The 23,418-nt window shown below is 45.6% G+C and overlaps 1 protein-coding gene across 1 annotated transcript in view; it reads left to right on the forward strand.

The window, feature by feature from the left end:
- The window catches only part of LOC138957839 (FACT complex subunit SSRP1-like), an 83,765-nt gene that overhangs the window by 34,939 nt on the left and 25,408 nt on the right, over window positions 1-23,418 (forward strand). The window contains 3 exon segments of the mRNA XM_070328888.1: window positions 646-749; window positions 2,946-3,074; window positions 11,168-11,389. Of these exon segments, the coding sequence (XP_070184989.1) occupies window positions 646-749; window positions 2,946-3,074; window positions 11,168-11,389 (455 nt within the window).

The following is a 23,418-nucleotide window of genomic DNA, read 5'->3' on the forward strand; positions in this document are numbered from 1 at the left end:
CATACACGTAAAAACTCACTCGTGCAAAAACCGTATTTGCCTGAGTGTTACAGCCCACGAACACAGATGAAGAAGATCAATTGGAAAGTGTATTTCTTTGAGTAATAATGTTCTGTATCTTGGATATATTTCCCCTTACGAATTTCCTTGCCTAAGCGTTAACGACTGAACTGCAGGATATTTACAAGTGAAGAAGTCTGCTGCTTATCGATAGCAAAAATATGTGCAGGGTTGTATTTTTTGTTATCAAAATATTTTTGGTATTATCTGTCTTATTTTCTCATGTCTTTATTTATTTCATCTTTGCAGTTACATTGGTAGTTCATGGCGTTTTACGTGAACTTAATCTTTTTCTCTGTGAAACGTGTGTGTGATGATTCATTTGCAGTTTAGGGTGAAAGTAGTCAAGATAAATCATGATTCGGTGTCAATATTATTTGAGACATGTATTTGTTATTTGATAAGTGAGAGACTAGCCTTGTTTTTGTGTGTGTTTCTTTTAAACCTGTTGGCTTTAAATCATTTTAATTGACTGGTTAGCTCACAACTGCTTTTCAGTTTCATTATTTTAGAAAGTGTGGGTTTCAGCATGATTTCACAATTCTTGAGATTTGTGGTTCTCACCTGTGTTTGCACGTGTTACAGGTGAGTTTGGACCCTCCCATCAAGCAGGGTCAGACCAGGTACCACTTCCTCATCCTGCTCTTCAACAAGGAGGATGAGATGACCGTGGAGATGGGCATGTCAGAGTAAGTCGAGTTTTCAGGGGTGCTCAGTTTCCTTTTTTTTCGGATTCCCAGTTTTGATAAAGTTCAAAAATTGATTTCCGGTGTCACAAACTGAAACCTCTGCTGAACAATCCTTCTTATTGCGGTCAATGCGCATGCGCCAATCTTGGACTTAAAAAATGCGACCCTTTGACCGAACGAACCATTGGTTAGGGTTAGAATTAGGATTATGGTAAGGGTAAGGATAAGGGTTAGGGTTAGGTTGTTCGCGACCTGATTAATCTCCCCATGTTAGCGCATGCGCATTGACCGCAATGAGAAGCAGACCTGTTTACCCTTACTATTTTGGCGTAATTTATTACGATTTTCTGCAAAAAATACGCCATTCCGCTATCCGTGTCAAGACTACGATTTTCATAAATTAAAAAAAATGTAAAAAAAAAAAAAAAAATTTATTTTTTAATCAATTCACATGTTTGGCATTGTTTTTTCAATGGCAAAATGGGGTGAAAAAGCACAGGACTGACCATAGATCATGTCTGTCTGATAAGACGCTGGAGAGCCTTATTCTAGTGGTGAAGTCTCACCCTCACTCATTCGGCAAGCGCAAGTACAGTAGAGAAGCGCTTGACACACTGAAAAAGGCCCACTACGAGCAAAAGAAAAAGAATCAGTGATGCATGTGCTTTTGATGTGATCTTCGTTGAAATTATGATGACTACAAAAACTGACTGATGCGTTTTGTTTGTGAATGATGGATATATGTGCATGATTGCGTTTCGCAGACACAGTTGTCATGTGCGTTGTAATTGGCGACGAATGCTGGATGATTACTATTTTTGTGCCAGGATTACTATTTTTGGGGCTGAGCATTACTCCAAAACACTTATGGGGGTAAACAGGTCTGGAGAAGGATTGTTCAGGCAGAATTTTCAGTTCGTGACACCGGTTTGAAATCTTAGGTATAGCTCTATGTTTCCACGCTTCCAGCTATGTTTGTTTAGGTTTTTGGTTCATGAGATTTGTTTAGTTTTTGAGTCACTTGAGAAAAAGTGACTCTATGTAATCGGTCAGTGTTAGTCTGTCCGGCCGTCCGTAGACACCACCTTAACGTTGGACTTTTCTCGGAAACTATCAAAGCGATCGGGCTCATATTTTGTTTAGTCGTGACCTCCAATGACCTCTACACTTTAACGATGGTTTCGTTGACCTTTGACCTTTTTCAAGGTCACAGGTCAGCGTCAAAGGAAAAATTAGACATTTTATATCTTTGACAAAGTTCATCGGATGTGATTGAAACTTTGTAGGATTATTCTTTACATCAAAGTATTTACATCTGTAGCCTTTTACGAACGTTATCAGAAAAACAAGGGAGATAACTAGCCTTTTCTGTTCGGCAACACACAACTTAACGTTGGGCTTTTCTCGGAAACTATAAAAGTGACCGGGCTCAAATTTTATGTGAACGTGACTCCCAGTGACCTCTACACTTTGACGTCTGCTTTGGTGACCTTTGACCTTTTTCAAGGTCACAGGTATGTCTTGAAGGAAAAAAATTGAAATATCATATCTCTGAAACTATTCATCGGATTTGATTCAAACTTTATAGGATTATTCTTTACATCAAATTATTTACATCTGTAGCTTTTTACAAACGTTATCGGAAACACAGGGGAGATAACTAGCCTTTCCTGTTCGTCAACACACAACTTAACGTTGGGCTTTTCTCGTAAACTATAAAAGTGACACAGCTCTAAGAGTAACAAATGTTAGTGTGTCTACTGTTAATATGATTGCTTCGAAAAAAAATTAATGATGCTAGTTTATGTGAATTAAGTTATTGATGGGGTTTGTTTATGTGAGATTAATGAGAGTATTTTTAATGCCAAGGTAAATATTTTGTTGCTCGATCCATGCAATCTCGTTCTTCAGGTATGCATTGTGTTGTGAATAGCAATTTCTTCCTGTCCATCTGATGCCTCATATAATATTCAGAACTGCGAAAGTGACTCGATAGAGCGTTTGCTCTTCTTGTTTTGGTTGGAAATAACTGTCCTATCAGTATCACCTATTGGTATACATGCGTACACACACACACACACATGCATGCATGCGTTGGAATAATCCCTTCATCTGTGCGAGTAAGAAAAGCCCATAAGGCAAATAGTCATGGTGAGAAGAAGCAGATGCTGTGATGTGTGTATGTGTGTTTAACAGGGAAGACCTTCAACAGAAATATGAAGGCAAACTTCAGCCAGAGATGACTGGCCCAGAGTACGAACTCGTCAGCCGCCTCTTCAAGATCATCACGCAGCGCAAAATCACAGTTCCTGGATCTTTTGTTGGGTAAGCATACCAAGATTGTTGTTTTGTTTGTGTGTCTGGTTGATGTCTTAAGAGGTACATTCTTTCTTGCTGACCAATCATGTTCAACATTCCAAATCTGTTCAGGATTTTGCACAGGTTATAAGTCTGTCCTACCACTAAAACTCACACCAAAAATCAAGATTATGCCTGCTTCCTATGCATAGTGAGAATTTTGTTGTTGAATTTATTGCATAAGTGACACCTGAACCAATCTGCTAAATTAATTCAGCTAAAGTTCCCAGTATGCGCAGACTGCAGCCAAGCTGTGGATTGGACTGGGTGGCCGAGTGGTAACGCACTTGCGCTCGGAAGCGAGAGGTTGCGAGTTCGACCCTGGGTCAGGGCGTTAGCAATTTTCTCCCCCCTTTCCTAACCTAGGTGGTGGGTTCAAGTGCTAGTCTTTCGGATGAGACGAAAAACCGAGGTCCCTTCGTTGTACACTACATTGGGGTGTGCACGTTAAAGATCCCACGATTGACAAAAAGGTCTTTCCTGGCAAAATTGTATAGGCATAGATAAAAATGTCCACCAAAATACCCGTGCAGACCTGGGAACCCATACGATTTCGCCGTATTTTGTACGCATGATTGTCGAGAATACGGTCAGTGGGAAAAAAATACGACGAGCAAAATTCCTAGACTACTTTTCTTCACAAGCCCATCCTGAAGCCGATCCAGCATTTTGGCACATGATTACGTCACTATATTAGCCGCCGTCGAAAAAAATATAATCGGATCGTGTCAATCAATCAAAACAACCAGGCAAACGAAAGAGGCGGCCGCGGAAGTAACGTCCCGCTATTTCCCGGAAGGGGCGGCGGCGTCCGCTAAGCCCTCCACTTCCGGTCCTTCAGCCATGGCTGACTTCCGGTTGGGGAAGGAGGAAGTTGACTACTTCCGGTTTCTGGAATCGCCCTCAGTGGCCTTTCAGTTCTCAAGGCTCTTTGCGAAGAACACACCGCGCGGCGGTGGCCTCCCTTCGTCCTCTGTTCCGTTGCTGGTTTCCCACGGGTCAGCTCCGGAACAGGCGCTGGAGTACCTTGCCTCTCCTTCGCAGGCTTCCACCTTCGTGCCCCTCGCGGCACAGAGGACGTTGCCCATGCCAAGGTCCCCCAGAAACTTGCTTTCGCTGTTCGCCCTGCCGCGTGCACCTTTGCAGGTCACACCAGAGCTTCTTCCGCTTCTCACGAAGCCTCTGAAGAAGGACTCGTGTTTGCCTCTCTCCGAGCAAACTCTTTCCTCTTCTGAAGAAGTAGGCAGACAGCTTGTGGAACTCAGTTCCATTTCGGAGACGCTCCTTAGGGCCCTCTCCAGGGCTCTGACGGAATCTTTGGCTCCCTTCACCCTCAGTCGGGAGCAGGATGCAGAAGATATCTCCACTCTGCTCTCGACGCTGGCCCGGGTGAACGAAGAAATTATGAGGTTGTCCTCGCTGCACTACGCCCACGTGGTGACGTGCAGGAGGGACTTGTTCCTTGCCCACTCCCAGTTTACTGAGGAGTCGACAAGGAACACCCTCCGTTCGTCCCCTGTCGTGGAGGGCTCTCTCTTCGGCCACCTGGCCTCTGATGCCAGGAAGCAGGAGATTGAGATGAACAGGGACTCCCAGTTTTCCTCCTTTGCTCTTCAGACCCTGAAGCAGCACAAGCAGGCCGCGCCTAAGCAGGCTCAGTCTAAGCAGACTAAGACCTCCGCTCAGCCGCACCCTGCTTCCCGCAAGCGACCCCATGCCCCTTCCCGCGGGTCGGGCAAGAGGTCGTCTTCGGGCAGGGGTAGAGGCGCGCCCCAGGGCAAGCCTCACCCCCAATGAAGTGCCCCCGACTTCACACCCCCCCCCCCCCCCCCCCCCCCCCCCCCCCGGCCCTCCACCTTGGTGATGGCCGGGGGCCCCTCGCGGGCGCTGTCGCATTGGCTGAACTCTACTCACAGCCAATGGATAGTGGGCGTTGTGAAGTCGGGGTTCCGCTTGCTGTGGCTGGAGGACAAGGCCCCGCTTTCCAGGTCTCCTCCAGCCTTCAAGCCCCCCTTCTCTCAAGAGGCAAGGGCCGTCCTCCAGTCGGAGGTTGCCTCTCTGGTGGAGAAGGGCGCGGTGGAGGCAGTCTCGGACCACAGCTCCCCGGGGTTTTACGGGCGGCTTTTTGCCGTCCCCAAGGCCTCGGGAGCTTGGCGCCCCGTTCTGGACTTGTCGGTTCTCAACACCTTTTTGAGATCGATAAAGTTCAAAATGTAGACGCCCGCCTCGGTCCGGGATGCGCTCCGCCCAGGAGACTGGGCGACCTCCATAGACTTGACGGATGCGTACTTCCATATTTTGGTGCATCCAGCCGACCGGAAATGGCTCCGTTTCCGGTGGGCAAGTCAAGTCTACCAGTTCCGCGCACTCCCTTCTGGCCTGTCTCTCGCACCATGGGTCTTCACCATGGTGGTGAGGCAGGTCTGCGCTCTGGTGAGGTCGCGGGGTGTTCGGCTGCGGGCTTACCTCGACGACTGGCTCGTCATGGGCCAGAGCGAGGCGCTTTGCTCGCAGCACACCCAGATGGTTCTCCGGGAGGCCAGCTTGCTGGGCTTCTCGGTCAACCAAACAAAGTCCGAGCTTGTACCGTCGCAGACGTTCACCTACCTGGGGATGTCCTTCAATACGGTCACCTGGACTGTCCACCCCTCTCAGAAGAGGGTGGACAAGCTCCAGGCTCTCATCCGCTCGACTTTGCCTCTCCTGCAGGCTCCTCTCAGGACATTGGTCTCCATCCTGGGGCAGATGGAGTCAATGGCCCTCCTGGTTTCACTGGGGAGAGTTCACAAACGCCCACTTCAGCACGCCCTGAAGCCGTTTGTGGACTCTCCTTGTGTGAACTGGAACGCGCTCGTTCCTCTCGGGGAATGGTTCCAGGCATCCCTCCCGTGGTTGGGCACGGGTTGGCTCTGCAGGGGGGTTCCGATTGCTGCTCCTCCTCCCGACACGGACCTCTTTACGGACGCGTCCTTGCTGGGTTGGGGAGCGCACACAGACCGGCTCACGGCCTCTGGACTGTGGTCTGCGGAACAGAGTACATGGCACATCAACTCCCTGGAGTTGGAGGGAGTTGGAGGCCGTGTTTCTTGCTCTGATCGCCTTCCTCCCATCGCTTACGGCGAAGCGTGTCCGTCTGTTTACAGACAATACGACAGTGGCCGCTTATGTCAACAAGCAGGGGGGTTCGCGGTCCCCCACTCTCTCCCGCAGGACGTGCGAGCTCTTGACTTGGTGCGCTCAGCACCAGATCTCTCTCGTAGCTCGGTACCTGCCGGGAAGCCTCAACACGCTTGCGGATGCGCTCAGCCGCTCCAACAAGGTGTTGCAATCGGAATGGACAGTCACGCACGGAGCTCTCCTCCGTCTTTGGGCCCTTGTCCCGAAGCCCCTGGTGGATCTCTTCGCCACCAGGTTCTCCAGACGCCTTCCGATTTTCGTGTCTCCCTTCCCCGACCCGGAGGCTTGGGAGACCAACGCTCTGGAGATGCCCTGGTCGGGTCTAGAGGCTTATGCCTTTCCGTCCTTCCAGTTTCTCGGCCAGGTGATCAGGAAGGCGGAATTGGAGTCTCCGTCTCTTCTTCTCCTGATCGCCCCTCTGTGGCCGTCTCAGACCTGGTTCCCGGACCTTCTGAGGCTGGCTCGCGGCCCTCCAATCCCCCTGTCGCTCGTGAGAGGAGAGCTGGTTCAGCCTCGAAACGGCATCCCTCACGAAGATCCACAGTCACTAAAGCTTCACGCGTGGAGACTGTGAGGTCGGCGCTGAGGCGCTCGGGGGCGTCGGAACGCACTTTGCACTTGGTTCAGTGGTCGCATAGAGCCTCCACCTCGATGGTGTATTCCTCTCACTGGAAAGCTTGGGTCACTTGGTGCCAGACTGCTGGGATTAACCCTGTGGCCCCTCGTACCATGCAGGTGGCCAATCATTTGGCCGATTTATCTTCAAAAGGAGTCTCCTCCGCGTCTTTGAAGGTTCGCAGATCGGCAATCTCTTCCACCCTTAACCAGATCGGTCATTCGATCAGCCTCAGCACAGTCATCGCTGGCGTTATTAAGGGCGCTGCGCTTGAAGATGTTAGGGCCCGCTCTTCGTTACCGAAGTGGGACCTATTTTTGGTCTTAGAGTTTCTTCGCTCTTCAGAGTTCGAACCGCTAGAAGACGCTAGCCTGCCTAGCCTTACGCGCAAGGCTCTGTTTCTCCTGCTTCTCGCTACTGCCCGCAGGGGTAGCGAGGTCCACGCCCTTTCTGGCAGTCCGCAGGACATTTCTCAGGAACAGGATGGTTCCGTTTCCCTCAGATTCCGCGAGGGCTTTCTGGCTAAAAACCAGACACCAGGCCAACCCTCTCCTCGGGTTACGGTGAGGCCGCTTTCCCACATTTTGGCCGGGGATGACTCCGATATGGTCAATTGGCCTGTTAGGGCCCTGGAGGCCTATCTCTCCCGTACTCAATCTATCAGGTCGAGTTCTCAAAAGCTCTTGTTTATTTCATTGAACACCGCTATGGAGAAAGATATAACGAGGACTACCTTGGCCCGGTGGGTGTCGGCCGTCATTAAGCAAGCTTATGCATGGAACCGTTCACAAAGGGGGGGGGGGCGCAGCCTGCCTTTCCCCTCTGCGCGGCCCGGGCTCACGAGTCCAGGGCGTGGTCTTCTTCCTTGGCCGTCCTTCGGTCTCGGAGGCTGAATGAAGTCTTGAGCACAGCGTACTGGCGCTCTGATGACGTTTTTATCAGCTTTTATCTGCGAGATATTGCTTCTGTCTGTAACGATGGATCACGGTCCCTGCCTGCCTTGGTGGCTGCAGGGCAATGCCTCTCCAGAACTTGAGAGTGAGTTTGAACTTTTTTGATCTTACCCACCTCCTGGTTGGAGTTATCTGCTAATACAGTGGAACCCCTCACAACGACCCCCCTCTCTAACGACTACCCCACCACAACGACCCTTTTTTTTTTAACCGATGTGTTTCCTTATATAGTTGTCACCAGTGTAGCGACCACCCCGCTCTAACGTCTAAGGACCGACCTTACAGCTTGTGTAACGACTTTGTCAGACAAAGCCAAGACTCAGTCAGCGTAACGCATCACTGACAACCCGTTATAACCAGTTATAACCGTCTTGCGTAAGCAAAGGCACTAATTAACCGCTGAGAGGTGTGATGGTTGGGTGGGCTGAGTAAACATCACAAACCAATCATCGAGAAAACAAACTCACGTGACCAACACACACCGTTCAATTCAGTCAGAATAGACAGTCTTTGGACAGAAGAGCAGTGGAGATCGACATGGCGTCTACAAAGAAAAGAAAATATTTAACTCTCGAAAATTGAGTGAATGTTGTGAACAGACACAAAAAAGCAGAAACTGCCATCGCGATTGCAAAAAGTCTTGATGTTGGAAAATCGCAAATTCAAAGAATTATCCAACTCCAAGCCGAAAACATTCTGAAAAAGGTGGGGAAGTACTGACAAGGCAGTGAACGCACTCACCATGCACTGACATCATACGAAAGCAGCCACACAAACACAGCACAGAGGCAGAGGCAGGTGTGCAGATGCTTTGTGAGAATAAGCGTTGAAAACCAGTTTGAATAAAAAACCAGCAGATAGAGCCGCATGTCAATCATTCTTCTTGTCTGGCTTTATTGACTGCATGCCGATCTTGTGGCAGTGACTTTTCACTCTTCAGTCGGACTGTACACAAACCCTCTCACTCTTCCTCACTGACTACCCTAAGCCCTGACAACTGATCCTTGGAAATTGTTTGGAAGAGTACACCTCTCTATTTCTCTCCAATGCTCTTCCTGCTGACTTCAGTGACACCGGACACCCCACTGAGTTTAGCCAGCTACCCCCCCTCCCTCTCTCTCTCTCTCTCCCCCCAGCCATGTAGTGTTTGGTGCTGTGGCCAGAGGCCAGCTGCACTGTTCACTCAGAGCAAAACTAGTTGACTGTGTCTAAATTTTGACAAAGCAACACAACTGAAGGGTTCACAGATTAGGTAACCGACTCACTGGTCAAGGCTGCAGGGAAACAAGAGTATCCTGTCAATGAAAGAGGTTACACACAGATACGCAATGCTGAGAACGGTGGCCGATTTTTCACTCTCTTTCTCGGAGGGCCTTCGTCATTATTGCAGGGACTGCTGTAAAGAAATGCTTGCTCAGAAACTAACTCTTTTTGCATTGAAACATGCACCAGAACTGGTGGACACCATCGACAATGTCAAACATGAAATCGAAGCAGTTTGCTTGAGGAAACGGTCGTCAGCAACTCAAACTTCTGTTTTCTTTTTTTAAGAAAATCTGAGGTGACTTTCTTTGTGGCCCCGCCCCCTCCCTCTGTAAGGACCCCCCCTCCATAAGGACCGATTTTTGTCAACATTTTCAAGGTCGCTAGAGAGGGGTTTTACTGTATGTGATTCGGAGTAAGATTATGTAATTTAATCGAAAATTTTTAATTAAATTTTCATTTGATTAATAATACTTACCCGAATCACATAGGTAATTCCCTCCCGCCTGCCCCGCTCGATAGTTTCTTAGTATTCTATTAGTCGATTGAAGGGTATCATGTGACCAGCACCAATGCTGACGTAGTACACTACATGGGAGGTAACCCAGTGTGTCAGGCACAGTGGTGCAGTCATCTTTTTAGTTGAGGTTGCTCCCCTTATACCTAGACGGGGTAGCTTTTATCATAACCTAAGCATCTAAAGTGTGTCAATGCCAATATGTGATCCGGATAAGTATATTAATCAAATGAAAATTTAATTAAAAATTTTCGATTAACGGTGTGACGGACGCGCATGAGGCATGTTTTAATCATGGATGTGCAAACGCTGTGTGGAGTACGCTCATTTTTTGAAAATACACCAAGTTTGTTTGAGAATACTCAAAGTGCAAAACAGGGGTTCCCAGGTCAGCCCATATGACTTGGAATAATAGGCCGTGAAAAGTAGGATATGCGCCGAAATGGCTGCGATCTGCTGGCCGATGTGAATGCAGGATGTATTGTGTAAAAAAAAATCCATCTCACACGGCATAAATAAATCCCTGCGCCTTGAATATGTGCGCGATATAAATTGCATAAAAAAAAATTTAAATTAAAAAAAAATAAATCCCTGCGCTTTGAACTGTACCCACGGAATATGCGCGATATAAGCCTCATATTGATTGATTGATTTTCAGTGTGTCAAAGTGAAAGGATGATCTTATTCCATGTAAAAAGTCTGGACAGACCAAAGGCGGAAAACATGATCGTGAATGTAGGGAGGGCGGTACCTTTCATAGTTTGTTTTATTATTTTGACGGTGTGGTGTTTGGAGTTCTGTAAATTTAGTGTAAAGAGGATTTTATCCTTAAAAAAAAAAAAGTAATGAAAAGAAATAAAGAAGATGGCAAAGTTGTTGGAGCACTGTACAATTTAGTGTGAAGAGGATTTTGTCCTTTTAAAAAAAAAATAAGAAGAAGATGGCAACATTTTCTTCACTCACGTATATTTTGCATTTCATAGCTTCTGAAGTCTCAGGAGGTTGTTGTGGCCACAGTTTCAAATGCTGTTGGATGTTATTTTGCATGGACCGGCACGGTTGGCCTAGTGGTAAGGCGTCCGCCCCGTGATCGAGAGGTCGTGGGTTCGAACCCCAGCCGGGTCATACCTAAGACTTTAAAATTGGCAATCTAGTGGCTGCTCCGCCTGACGTCTGGCATTATGGGGTTAGTGCTAGGACTGGTTGGTCCGGTGTCAGAATAATGTGACTGGGTGAGACATAAAGCCTGTGCTGCGACTTCTGTCTTGTGTGTGGCGCACGTTATATGTCAAAGCAGCACCGCCCTGATATGGCCCTTCGTGGTCGGCTGGGCGTTAAGCAAACAAACAAAATATTTTGCATGTAAACTTTTTAAGTTGTACCCAAGTACTACAGCCAAAGACGATCCTTAATTGAGCCCGAAGTCAACTTCGCGAAGTCTTTTTACCGAAAACACAGTACTAAAGCTCTGTGCCGCCAGATTCGTGAAGTGTACTTCGCGTAATCGATTTCACCTAGTTATTCTTCCTTTCAGACACTCTGGAACGCAAGCCATCGGCTGTTCCTACAAAGCTGCCACAGGCCTGCTGTACCCCTTGGAGCGCGGCTTCATCTTCGTTCACAAGCCGCCCATGCACATTCGCTTTGACGAGATCTCCGTTGTCAACTTTGGACGAAGCGAGGGCAACACTCGCTCCTTTGATTTTGATGTGGAGACCAAGTCTGGCAATGTCTACAACTTTGTTGGTATTGAGAGGTCAGTTCTGTTATTTGTACTTGGTATTAAACTGAGTGGGGTTTATTGTACACGTGTTATCAAGTTGGATAGATTGTACAGTGGTGTCTGTGATATCAGGGATGGCCAAATCTCAAAATGTAAACTCGTCAGCCAGGCGAGTAACTTCAAGAAAGTCACTAGCCCGCCAGAAATGTAGCTGGCCTGGTACATACCACAGTTGCTGCATCTGCTGTGTTTATAACGGTTTGAAACAAGATAGTACAACCAGAAGTGTTGCATTTGACCAGAAGTTTTTCAGGCTGTTTCTACTAGCCCAATGGATTTCTACGAGCCCCCGGCGATCGGGCGGACGATTTGGTGATCCCTGGATATGATGGGTCACTTATGAGACCAGCAAAAATTGTCCCTACATTGCAGGTTGCTTTATTTTTTTTTTAGATGTCCCCTCATCGGAGGGGCCTGGCATCGTAGATACCACGACGTTGTGTCTCTGGCTGAAGGGGTGTTTGAATGTCAGAGTTAATATTCAAAATCTGTGTATTGGTAATGCAGACCTGTTTACCAGTACGATTTGGGCGTATTTTTTACGCCAAATTATTATCGGTACGCAAATATGCGACACACGCACAAAATACGCATGAGAAAAAGTCTAGATTACGTATTCCGGTTTTGGTGTGCTGATGAAGGGATGGTACAACTGATTTCGGTCGAAGGGAGATAACCATGACAGCGAGTCTTCAGCTGTGGAAACCTTGTTCACTTGTTGGCACGTGCGATCGTCTGGAAAATCGTGGCAAAATGAAGCGGAAAAATGTGCCAGTTTCGGATGACTGTACATGTACCAAATCTAAACAGCAGAAGCAGCAGATTTTCTTGGAGAAATATAAGAAAGAGCCAGGAATTGTGGAGTCTACTATGTGAAAAAGTCATGCACACTGCAAGTATTGTAAATCAGATTTCTCCGTTGCCCATGCTGGGAAATATGACATCGAACGACACTGCAGTTCCAAATCTCACCTGGACAAGGTTGCTGCAAAGAAATCCGCTGAAAGCTGCCAAGGAATTATGAAGTTCATTCCCGCAAAGCAAATTTTGCCAGAAGAAAAGGTTGTAGTCCGTGCTGAAGCAATGTTTTCTGGGATGATTGTAAAAATGAACTTGCCACTGTCAACCGCAGATGTTATTTCACGAACTTCATCTTTTCATTATCAATCTGTTTGGAAGACACTGGTTATAATGCTATAAACTGACAGGTATTGTATTGGAAGGAGTTAAATTCTGAAGGTGTTCGTTCACAAGACTGACATGCTATTCTTACACAAACACATTTGCACCCACGCGTACATTTTCCCTAGCCCATATGGCTTTGCTTGCAAAGTACACCAACTTTTTGAAAAATACACTCAACTTTTTGGGAAAGTACTCTTGCCTCGGGTTTAGGGTAAACGGGTCTGGTAATGGTATTCGAAATCAGCATAGGATTTGGTATTCAGAATCTGTATCGGATTTGGTAATCAGAATATGCATTGGATTTGGTATTCAAAATATGCATAGGATTTGGTATTCAGAATTCGCAAAGGATTTGGTATGCAGAATCTGCATCGGACTTAGTATTCAGAATCTGCATCCGATTTAGTATTCAGAATCTGCACCCGATTTGGATATTCTGAATTGCCAGCTTTTAGGCAAGGCAAGGCAAGGCAAGGCAAGTTTTATTCCAACAAAACCCCGTGAGGGTACATGGAAAATTAAAAAACACAATAAAAACACATTTCATTCAACACCAAATAAAAGGAACTAAAACAAAAAGAAATCAGACTATGTACAGAAAAGGGAGGTGAGGGGTGAGGGAGAGCAAAAACAACACAAGAAACAATTCAACAATAATAATAATAAATAATAATAATAATAATAATTGTCAGTAAGTACTGGTGTCACATGACTGATGTGAACCAGTTGATTGGCTAATGGCGATGCGCTAAAACTGTTAGCGCACTCTTGGAGTGCGCTAACTTTTCCATAGAGCGTATTCTTACGCCCTTTGCCTAAGCGAGACTGTGCGCTCATCCTCAGAATTAATTAATGACATGTAGCTTATATTCTCCACAATACCAAATGACCATAAATTCCCTGCTTCTCAATTTAAGGCAGAAGTGGGTTTTTTCTGACAGATTGCATGTGCCTGTGCCAGTACCACTGAATCGACTGATCTAAAATTAGAAGCCGCTGTGTTTCATCTAATTTTCGCCGACTTGCATAGATTCTTCTCATATGCCGTGTTAGTGGCATTTAGCTTATCATCCACATTACCAAATGATGAGTTAGTATACAATTCCCAGCGGATAACAGAAAACACAAGTGTTATTCCGATAACGTACCAGCTAGACCAGTTTGGAAGACTGACTCGATCGACTCTGTAGCAGACTACACAGAAATACGACTACATCAGTTCAGTAAATGAATGGTTTCCGAATTATTATTTCAAGGCAAGAACAATCGTAATCGAAAACGTGTTGGGTTCAGAACATTCTTACCATATATAAGACTTATTAACAGCCTGCCTCATGTGTACAGACTCAGTGCAGACTGCAGTGGTTCGCCCAGGTAGCCTAGCAGACGACATTAACCCCGCTCAGCAAATTAACATGTTGGGCAAATGTGGACGAAAAAACGATGGGGATATAATACGTGTAGGGTTCAGAGCATTCTTACCGTTCATATTTAGTATCAGACTCCCCGATGAGTGAAGATACAACACGAGAAATATGCCACATTTGTTTTGAAAATGTGCAAACCGTTGAGTCTCGCTTGAGTCAATTCAAGGGGAGTCACTCCGCACAGTCAATCCGTCGAAGCTCGACTGGAGGTTTCGAATCGCAAATAACGAAGTCCTTTCTCCGAGTTCAAATGAGGTCTCTCTGAAAGATCATCACTGTTCAGATTAACGCTACACTGGACAGGCATGAAAATTCTCCGTATTTTCCGTATTTTTGAAAAAAATGAACCGTATTTTTTTTTTTTTTTTCCGTATTTTTCTTTTCTTTTTTTTTCCCCCTAGTCATAGTTATAGTAAAATAGTTTTGGGGCCATGTTTGAATCCAATTGTAAGGCTCAGATTGCACCAAATTGCACCCTTGAAAAAAAAAATTTCCGGGGGAGCATGCCCCCGGACCCCCCTAGAAGGCTTCGCGCCTGCGAAACTTGGCGCTACGCGCCAACGAAACTTGGCACTACGCGCCTTCGATTTTTGTTTTCAGTAATTTTTGTTTTTTCAGTTTTCATGCCTGACTGGATATTACCAACAGAAATTACAGGCCTGGGAATGATACACCTTTCGTCATCGTATTTCGACGAAGTCCTTTTTTAATTGTGTAAGAAAAGAGCCTCTGTGTGCCCTTAAAATGCTTAAAACGCAACATTAACGCAACATTTTCCCGTCAGTACGCCCAAACCACTTTTACTTATTCCCAGGCCTGAAATTAAAATGCGTGTGACCAAAGCACGACACACTTGAGACACCCCACACAAAAGTAGATCTTTACTGAACACGACCTGACCACACAGTTATGCCTATTCAAATGCGCGTTGCAAAATGTGCGGTTGGAATCTTCTATTTTCTACTAGCAGTTAAGCCCGGCTTCGCCCGGGAGTAAGCGGAGCCCTGTAGCAATTTAAGACGCTCGCTATCCCATTATCATTAGCTTTACCTCCTTTGTTTGGATACAAAAAAAGAGTTATCTCCCTTACCTTCTAGAAATTTCCGGAACTGTCCAGTTAATTTTTCATTCTTCATTTCTTCCGCTCATAGGAGCAATAGCGAGTCTCTAATATCACTGGCATGATGTGCTTGCTACAGGTGAACAGTAGGCACTGAACTGGTCTTGCACCATATAGGCTGTATTCAATAAATGGGAGGTCCATAATCTGAGAAAGGAAACAATGAATCAAGAAACTAAAACCCAGGTGCACATCTGCGGCACCTAGGGAGTGTACGTGCACACTATCTTGTTCCTGCCTCTTGCCATCTCAGAGGTATGGCGACCACAGACAAAAAAGAGTTATCTCCCTTACCTTCTAGAAATTTCCGGAACTGTCCAGTTAATTTTTCATTCTTCATTTCTTCCCCTCATAGGAGCAATAGCAAGTCTCTAATATCACTGGCATGATGTGCTTGCTACAGGTGAACAGTTATCTCCCTTACCTTCTAGAAATTTCCGGAACTGTCCAGTTAATTTTTCATTCTTCATTTCTTCCCCTCATAGGAGCAATAGCGAGTCTCTAATATCACTGGCATGATGTGCTTGCTACAGGTGAACAGTAGGCACTGAACTGGTCTTGCACCATTTAGGCTGTATTCAATAAATGGGAGGTCCATAATCTGAGAAAGGAAACAATGAATCAAGAAACTAAAACCCAGGTGCACATCTGCGGCACCTAGGGAGTGTACGTGCACACTATCTTGTTCCTGCCTCTTGCCATCTCAGAGGTATGGCGACCACAGACAAAAAAGAGTTATCTCCCTTACCTTCTAGAAATTTCCGGAACTGTCCAGTTAATTTTTCATTCTTCATTTCTTCCGCTCATAGGAGCAATAGCGAGTCTCTAATATCACTGGCATGATGTGCTTGCTACAGGTGAACAGTAGGCACTGAACTGGTCTTGCACCATATAGGCTGTATTCAATAAATGGGAGGTCCATAATCTGAGAAAGGAAACAATGAATCAAGAAACTAAAACCCAGGTGCACATCTGCGGCACCTAGGGAGTGTACGTGCACACTATCTTGTTCCTGCCTCTTGCCATCTCAGAGGTATGGCGACCACAGACAAAAAAGAGTTATCTCCCTTACCTTCTAGAAATTTCCGGAACTGTCCAGTTAATTTTTCATTCTTCATTTCTTCCCCTCATAGGAGCAATAGCAAGTCTCTAATATCACTGGCATGATGTGCTTGCTACAGGTGAACAGTTATCTCCCTTACCTTCTAGAAATTTCCGGAACTGTCCAGTTAATTTTTCATTCTTCATTTCTTCCCCTCATAGGAGCAACAGCGAGTCTCTAATATCACTGGCATGATGTGCTTGCTACAGGTGAACAGTAGGCACTGAACTGGTCTTGCACCATATAGGCTGTATTCAATAAATGGGAGGTCCATAATCTGAGAAAGGAAACAATGAATCAAGAAACTAAAACCCAGGTGCACATCTGCGGCACCTAGGGAGTGTACGTGCACACTATCTTGTTCCTGCCTCTTGCCATCTCAGAGGTATGGCGACCACAGACAAAAAAGAGTTATCTCCCTTACCTTCTAGAAATTTCCGGAACTGTCCAGTTAATTTTTCATTCTTCATTTCTTCCCCTCATAGGAGCAACAGCGAGTCTCTAATATCACTGGCATGATGTGCTTGCTACAGGTGAACAGTAGGCACTGAACTGGTCTTGCACCATATAGGCTGTATTCAATAAATGGGAGGTCCATAATCTGAGAAAGGAAACAGTGAATCAAGAAACTAAAACCCAGGTGCACATCTGCGGCACCTAGGGAGTGTACGTGCACACTATCTTGTTCCTGCCTCTTGCCATCTCAGAGGTATGGCGACCACAGACAGACAGACAGACAGACAGACACACAGACAGACACTCTCTTTTATTATATGTATAGGGAGGTCCATATTCTGAGAAAGGAAACAGTGAATCAAGAAACTAAAACCCAGGTGCACATCAGCGGCACCTAGGGAGTGTACTTGCACACTATCTTGTTCCTGCCTCTTGCCATCTCAGAGGTATGGCGACCACAGACAAAAAAGAGTTATCTCCCTTACCTTCTAGAAATTTCCGGAACTGTCCAGTTAATTTTTCATTCTTCATTTCTTCCCCTCATAGGAGCAATAGCAAGTCTCTAATATCACTGGCATGATGTGCTTGCTACAGACAAAAAAGAGTTATCTCCCTTACCTTCTAGAAATTTCCGGAACTGTCCAGTTAATTTTTCATTCTTCATTTCTTCCCCTCATAGGAGCAACAGCGAGTCTCTAATATCACTGGCATGATGTGCTTGCTACAGGTGAACAGTAGGCACTGAACTGGTCTTGCACCATATAGGCTGTATTCAATAAATGGGAGGTCCATAATCTGAGAAAGGAAACAGTGAATCAAGAAACTAAAACCCAGGTGCACATCTGCGGCACCTAGGGAGTGTACGTGCACACTATCTTGTTCCTGCCTCTTGCCATCTCAGAGGTATGGCGACCACAGACAGACAGACAGACAGACACTCTCTTTTATTATATGTACTAGCAGTTAAGCCCGGCTTCGCCCGGGAGTAAGCGGAGCCCTGTAGCAATTTAAGACGCTCGCTATCCCATTATCATTAGCTTTACCTCCTTTGCTTGGATACAAAAAAAAGAGTTATCTCCCTTACCTTCTAGAAATTTCCGGAACTGTCCAGTTAATTTTTCTTTCTTCATTTCTTCCCCTCATAGGAGCAATAGCGAGTCTCTAATATCACTGGCATGATGTACTATCTTGTTCCTGCCTCTTGCCATCTCAGAGGTATGGCGACCACAGACAAAAAAGAGTTATCTCCCTTACCTTCTAGAAATTTCCGGAACTGTCCAGTTAATTTTTCATTCTTCATTTCTTCCCCTCATAGGAGCAATAGCAAGTCTCTAATATCACTGGCATGATGTGCTTGCTACAGACAAAAAAGAGTTATCTCCCTTACCTTCTAGAAATTTCCGGAACTGTCCAGTTAATTTTTCATTCTTCATTTCTTCCCCTCATAGGAGCAACAGCAAGTCTCTAATATGACTGGCATGATGTGCTTGCTACAGATGAACAGTAGGCACTGAACTGGTCTTGCACCATATAGGCTGTATTCAATAAATGGGAGGTCCATAATCTGAGAAAGGAAACAATGAATCAAGAAACTAAAACCCAGGTGCACATCTGCGGCACCTAGGGAGTGTACGTGCACACTATCTTGTTCCTGCCTCTTGCCATCTCAGAGGTATGGCGACCACAGACAAAAAAGAGTTATCTCCCTTACCTTCTAGAAATTTCCGGAACTGTCCAGTTAATTTTTCATTCTTCATTTCTTCCCCTCATAGGAGTAATAGCAAGTCTCTAATATCACTGGCATGTGCTTGCTCCGCACAAAAAAGAGTTATCTCCCTTACCTTCTAGAAATTTCCGGAACTGTCCAGTTAATTTTTCATTCTTCATTTCTTCCCCTCATAGGAGCAATTATAGCGAGTCTCTAATATCACTGGCATGATGTGCTTGCTACAGGTGAACAGTAGGCACTGAACTGGTCTTGCACCATATAGGCTGTATTCAATAAATGGGAGGTCCATAATCTGAGAAAGGAAACAATGAATCAAGAAACTAAAACCCAGGTGCACATCAGCGGCACCTAGGGAGTGTACGTGCACACTATCTTGTTCCTGCCTCTTGCCATCTCAGAGGTATGGCGACCACAGACAAAAAAGAGTTTTCTCCCTTACCTTCTAGAAATTTCCGGAACTGTCCAGTTAATTTTTCATTCTTCATTTCTTCCCCTCATAGGAGCAATAGCAAGTCTCTAATATCACTGGCATGATGTGCTTGCTACAGACAAAAAAGAGTTATCTCCCTTACCTTCTAGAAATTTCCGGAACTGTCCAGTTAATTTTTCATTCTTCATTTCTTCCCCTCATAGGAGCAACAGCGAGTCTCTAATATCACTGGCATGATGTGCTTGCTACAGGTGAACAGTAGGCACTGAACTGGTCTTGCACCATATTGGCTGTATTCAATAAATGGGAGGTCCATAATCTGAGAAAGGAAACAATGAATCAAGAAACTAAAACCCAGGTGCACATCTGCGGCACCTAGGGAGTGTACGTGCACACTATCTTGTTCCTGCCTCTTGCCATCTCAGAGGTATGGCGACCACAGACAAAAAAGAGTTTTCTCCCTTACCTTCTAGAAATTTCCGGAACTGTCCAGTTAATTTTTCATTCTTCATTTCTTCCCCTCATAGGAGCAATAGCAAGTCTCTAATATCACTGGCATGATGTGCTTGCTACAGACAAAAAAGAGTTATCTCCCTTACCTTCTAGAAATTTCCGGAACTGTCCAGTTAATTTTTTTTTTCTTCATTTCTTCCCCTCATAGGAGCAATAGCCAGTCTCTAATATCACTGGCATGATGTGCTTGGCGATCGTTTCGTAAACATTATTCGCGATGATCTGGAAGGCAGGGAGGGGGAGCAGGGGGCAGGGTTAGTGTGTGTGTGTTTGGGGGAGGGGGGGGGGGGGGGGGGGGGGGGCGGCGGCGGGATGATAGCGGGTGGGGGGTAACCCTTGAGAATGACACGGTATACTGGTTTGATGAGAGTTACCTCCCTTCCGTGGGTGACAAAGCATGACTTACCTCCCTTGCACTATGTAGACTGTATTGATAGATGGGGAGGGTCATTATCGGAGGAAGGAAACAATGTCTGGAGAAACTAAAACCCAGGTGCACATTTGTGGGTCCAGGGCAGTGTGCATGCAAAATATCGTGTGCTTATCTTTTGCCATCTCTGAGGTATGGCGACCACAGACAGACAGACAGACAGACACTCTCTTTTATTATATGTACTAGCAGTCAGGCCCGGCTTCGCCCGGGTGTTTCTGCTCTCCCCTCTCTCAGAAACTTCTCGAATCTTATTCCAATGTGGATAAGAAAAATGACAGTGTGAGCTCATACATTTAGATGTATAGGCAAGGCAAGTTTCTCGCTATCACATTATCATTAGCTTTACCTCCTTTGTTTGGATACAAAAAAAGAGTTATCTCCCTTACCTTCTAGAAATTTCCGGAACTGTCCAGTTAATTTTTCATTCTTCATTTCTTCAATAGCGAGTCTCTAAGGCAAGTTTCTATTTGGTTCAACGTGTTCTTCGTGATTTGTTTACCCCTTACCTTCTCACACCCACTATAGTTACCGTCTGATCAAAGCACGCATACCTCATGAGTGAGCGCGTCATACTTTTTTGAACAGGGGAGAGAAATCTGTAAATTCTTGTGATCTTTCATTGAGGCGATCGTTTCGTAAACATTATTCGCGATGATCTGGAAGGCAGGGAGGGGGAGCAGGGGGCAGGGTTAGTGTGTGTGTGTGTGTGGATGGGGGGGGGGGGGGCGGCGGGATGTGTGTGTGTGGATGGGGGGGGGGGGGGGCGGCGGGATGATAGCGGGCGGGGGGTGACCCTTGAGAATGACACGGTATACTGGTTTGATGAGAGTTACCTCCCTTCCGTGGGTGACACAGCATGACTTACCTCCCTTGCACTATATAGACTGTATTGATAGATGGGGAGGGTAATTATCCGAGGAAGGAAACAATGTCTGGAGAAACTAAAACCCAGGTGCACATCTGCGGCACCTAGGGAGTGTACATGCACACTATCTTGTTCCTGCCTCTTGCCATCTCAGAGGTATGGCGACCACAGACAGACAGACAGACAGACACTCTCTTTTATTATATGTACTAGCAGTTAAGCCCGGCTTCGCCCGGGAGTAAGCGGAGCCCTGTAGCAATTTAAGACGCTCGCTATCCCATTATCATTAGCTTTACCTCGTTTGTTTGGATACAAAAAAAGAGTTATCTCCCTTACCTTCTAGAAATTTCCGGAACTGTCCAGTTAATTTTTCATTCTTCATTTCTTCCCCTCATAGGAGCAATAGCGAGTCTCTAATATCACTGGCATGATGTGCTTGCTACAGGTGAACAGTAGGCACTGAACTGGTCTTGCACCATATAGGCTGTATTCAATAAATGGGAGGTCCATAATCTGAGAAAGGAAACAATGAATCAAGAAACTAAAACCCAGGTGCACATCTGCGGCACCTAGGGAGTGTACGTGCACACTATCTTGTTCCTGCCTCTTGCCATCTCAGAGGTATGGCGACCACAGACAAAAAAGAGTTATCTCCCTTACCTTCTAGAAATTTCCGGAACTGTCCAGTTAATTTTTCATTCTTCATTTCTTCCCCTCATAGGAGCATTTATAGCGAGTCTCTAATATCACTGGCATGATGTGCTTGCCACAGGTGAACAGTAGGCACTGAACTGGTCTTGCACCATATAGGCTGTATTCAATAAATGGGAGGTCCATAATCTGAGAAAGGAAACAATGAATCAAGAAACTAAAACCCAGGTGCACATCTGCGGCACCCAGGGAATGTACGTGCACACTATCTTGTTCCTGCCTCTTGCCATCTCAGAGGTATGGCGACCACAGACAAAAAAGAGTTATCTCCCTTACCTTCTAGAAATTTCCGGAACTGTCCAGTTAATTTTTCATTCTTCATTTCTTCCCCTCATAGGAGCATTTATAGCGAGTCTCTAATATCACTGGCATGATGTGCTTGCCACAGGTGAACAGTAGGCACTGAACTGGTCTTGCACCATATAGGCTGTATTCAATAAATGGGAGGTCCATAATCTGAGAAAGGAAACAATGAATCAAGAAACTAAAACCCAGGTGCACATCTGCGGCACCCAGGGAATGTACGTGCACACTATCTTGTTCCTGCCTCTTGCCATCTCAGAGGTATGGCGACCACAGACAAAAAAGAGTTATCTCCCTTACCTTCTAGAAATTTCCGGAACTGTCCAGTTAATTTTTCATTCTTCATTTCTTCCCCTCATAGGAGCAATAGCGAGTCTCTAATATCACTGGCATGATGTGCTTGCTACAGGTGAACAGTTATCTCCCTTACCTTCTAGAAATTTCCGGAACTGTCCAGTTAATTTTTCATTCTTCATTTCTTCCCCTCATAGGAGCAACAGCGAGTCTCTAATATCACTGGCATGATGTGCTTGCTACAGGTGAACAGTAGGCACTGAACTGGTCTTGCACCATATAGGCTGTATTCAATAAATGGGAGGTCCATAATCTGAGAAAGGAAACAATGAATCAAGAAACTAAAACCCAGGTGCACATCTGCGGCACCTAGGGAGTGTACGTGCACACTATCTTGTTCCTGCCTCTTGCCATCTCGGAGGTATGGCGACCACAGACAAAAAAGAGTTATCTCCCTTACCTTCTAGAAATTTCCGGAACTGTCCAGTTAATTTTTCATTCTTCATTTCTTCCCCTCATAGGAGCATTTATAGCGAGTCTCTAATATCACTGGCATGATGTGCTTGCTACAGGTGAACAGTAGGCACTGCATGAACTGGTCTTGCACCATATAGGCTGTATTCAATAAATGGGAGGTCCATAATCTGAGAAAGGAAACAATGAATCAAGAAACTAAAACCCAGGTGCACATCTGCGGCACCTAGGGAGTGTACGTGCACACTATCTTGTTCCTGCCTCTTGCCATCTCGGAGGTATGGCGACCACAGACAAAAAAGAGTTATCTCCCTTACCTTCTAGAAATTTCCGGAACTGTCCAGTTAATTTTTCATTCTTCATTTCTTCCCCTCATAGGAGCAACAGCGAGTCTCTAATATCACTGGCATGATGTGCTTGCTACAGGTGAACAGTAGGCACTGAACTGGTCTTGCACCATATAGGCTGTATTCAATAAATGGGAGGTCCATAATCTGAGAAAGGAAACAATGAATCAAGAAACTAAAACCCAGGTGCACATCTGCGGCACCTAGGGAGTGTACGTGCACACTATCTTGTTCCTGCCTCTTGCCATCTCAGAGGTATGGCGACCACAGACAGACAGACAGACAGACAGACACTCTCTTTTATTATATGTATAGATAGATAGATAGATAGATAGACTAGCAGTTAAGCCCGGCTTCGCCCGGGAGTAAGCGGAGCCCTGTAGCAATTTAAGACGCTCGCTATCCCATTATCATTAGCTTTACCTCCTTTGTTTGGATACTTACCTTCTAGAAATTTCCGGAACTGTCCAGTTAATTTTTCTTTCTTCATTTCTTCCCCTCATAGGAGCAATAGCGAGTCTCTAATATCACTGGCATGATGTACTATCTTGTTCCTGCCTCTTGCCATCTCAGAGGTATGGCGACCACAGACAAAAAAAGAGTTATCTCCCTT

The sequence above is a fragment of the Littorina saxatilis genome, unplaced genomic scaffold (assembly GCF_037325665.1).
Source record: "Littorina saxatilis isolate snail1 unplaced genomic scaffold, US_GU_Lsax_2.0 scaffold_289, whole genome shotgun sequence".
Classification (NCBI taxonomy): Eukaryota; Metazoa; Mollusca; class Gastropoda; order Littorinimorpha; family Littorinidae; genus Littorina; species Littorina saxatilis.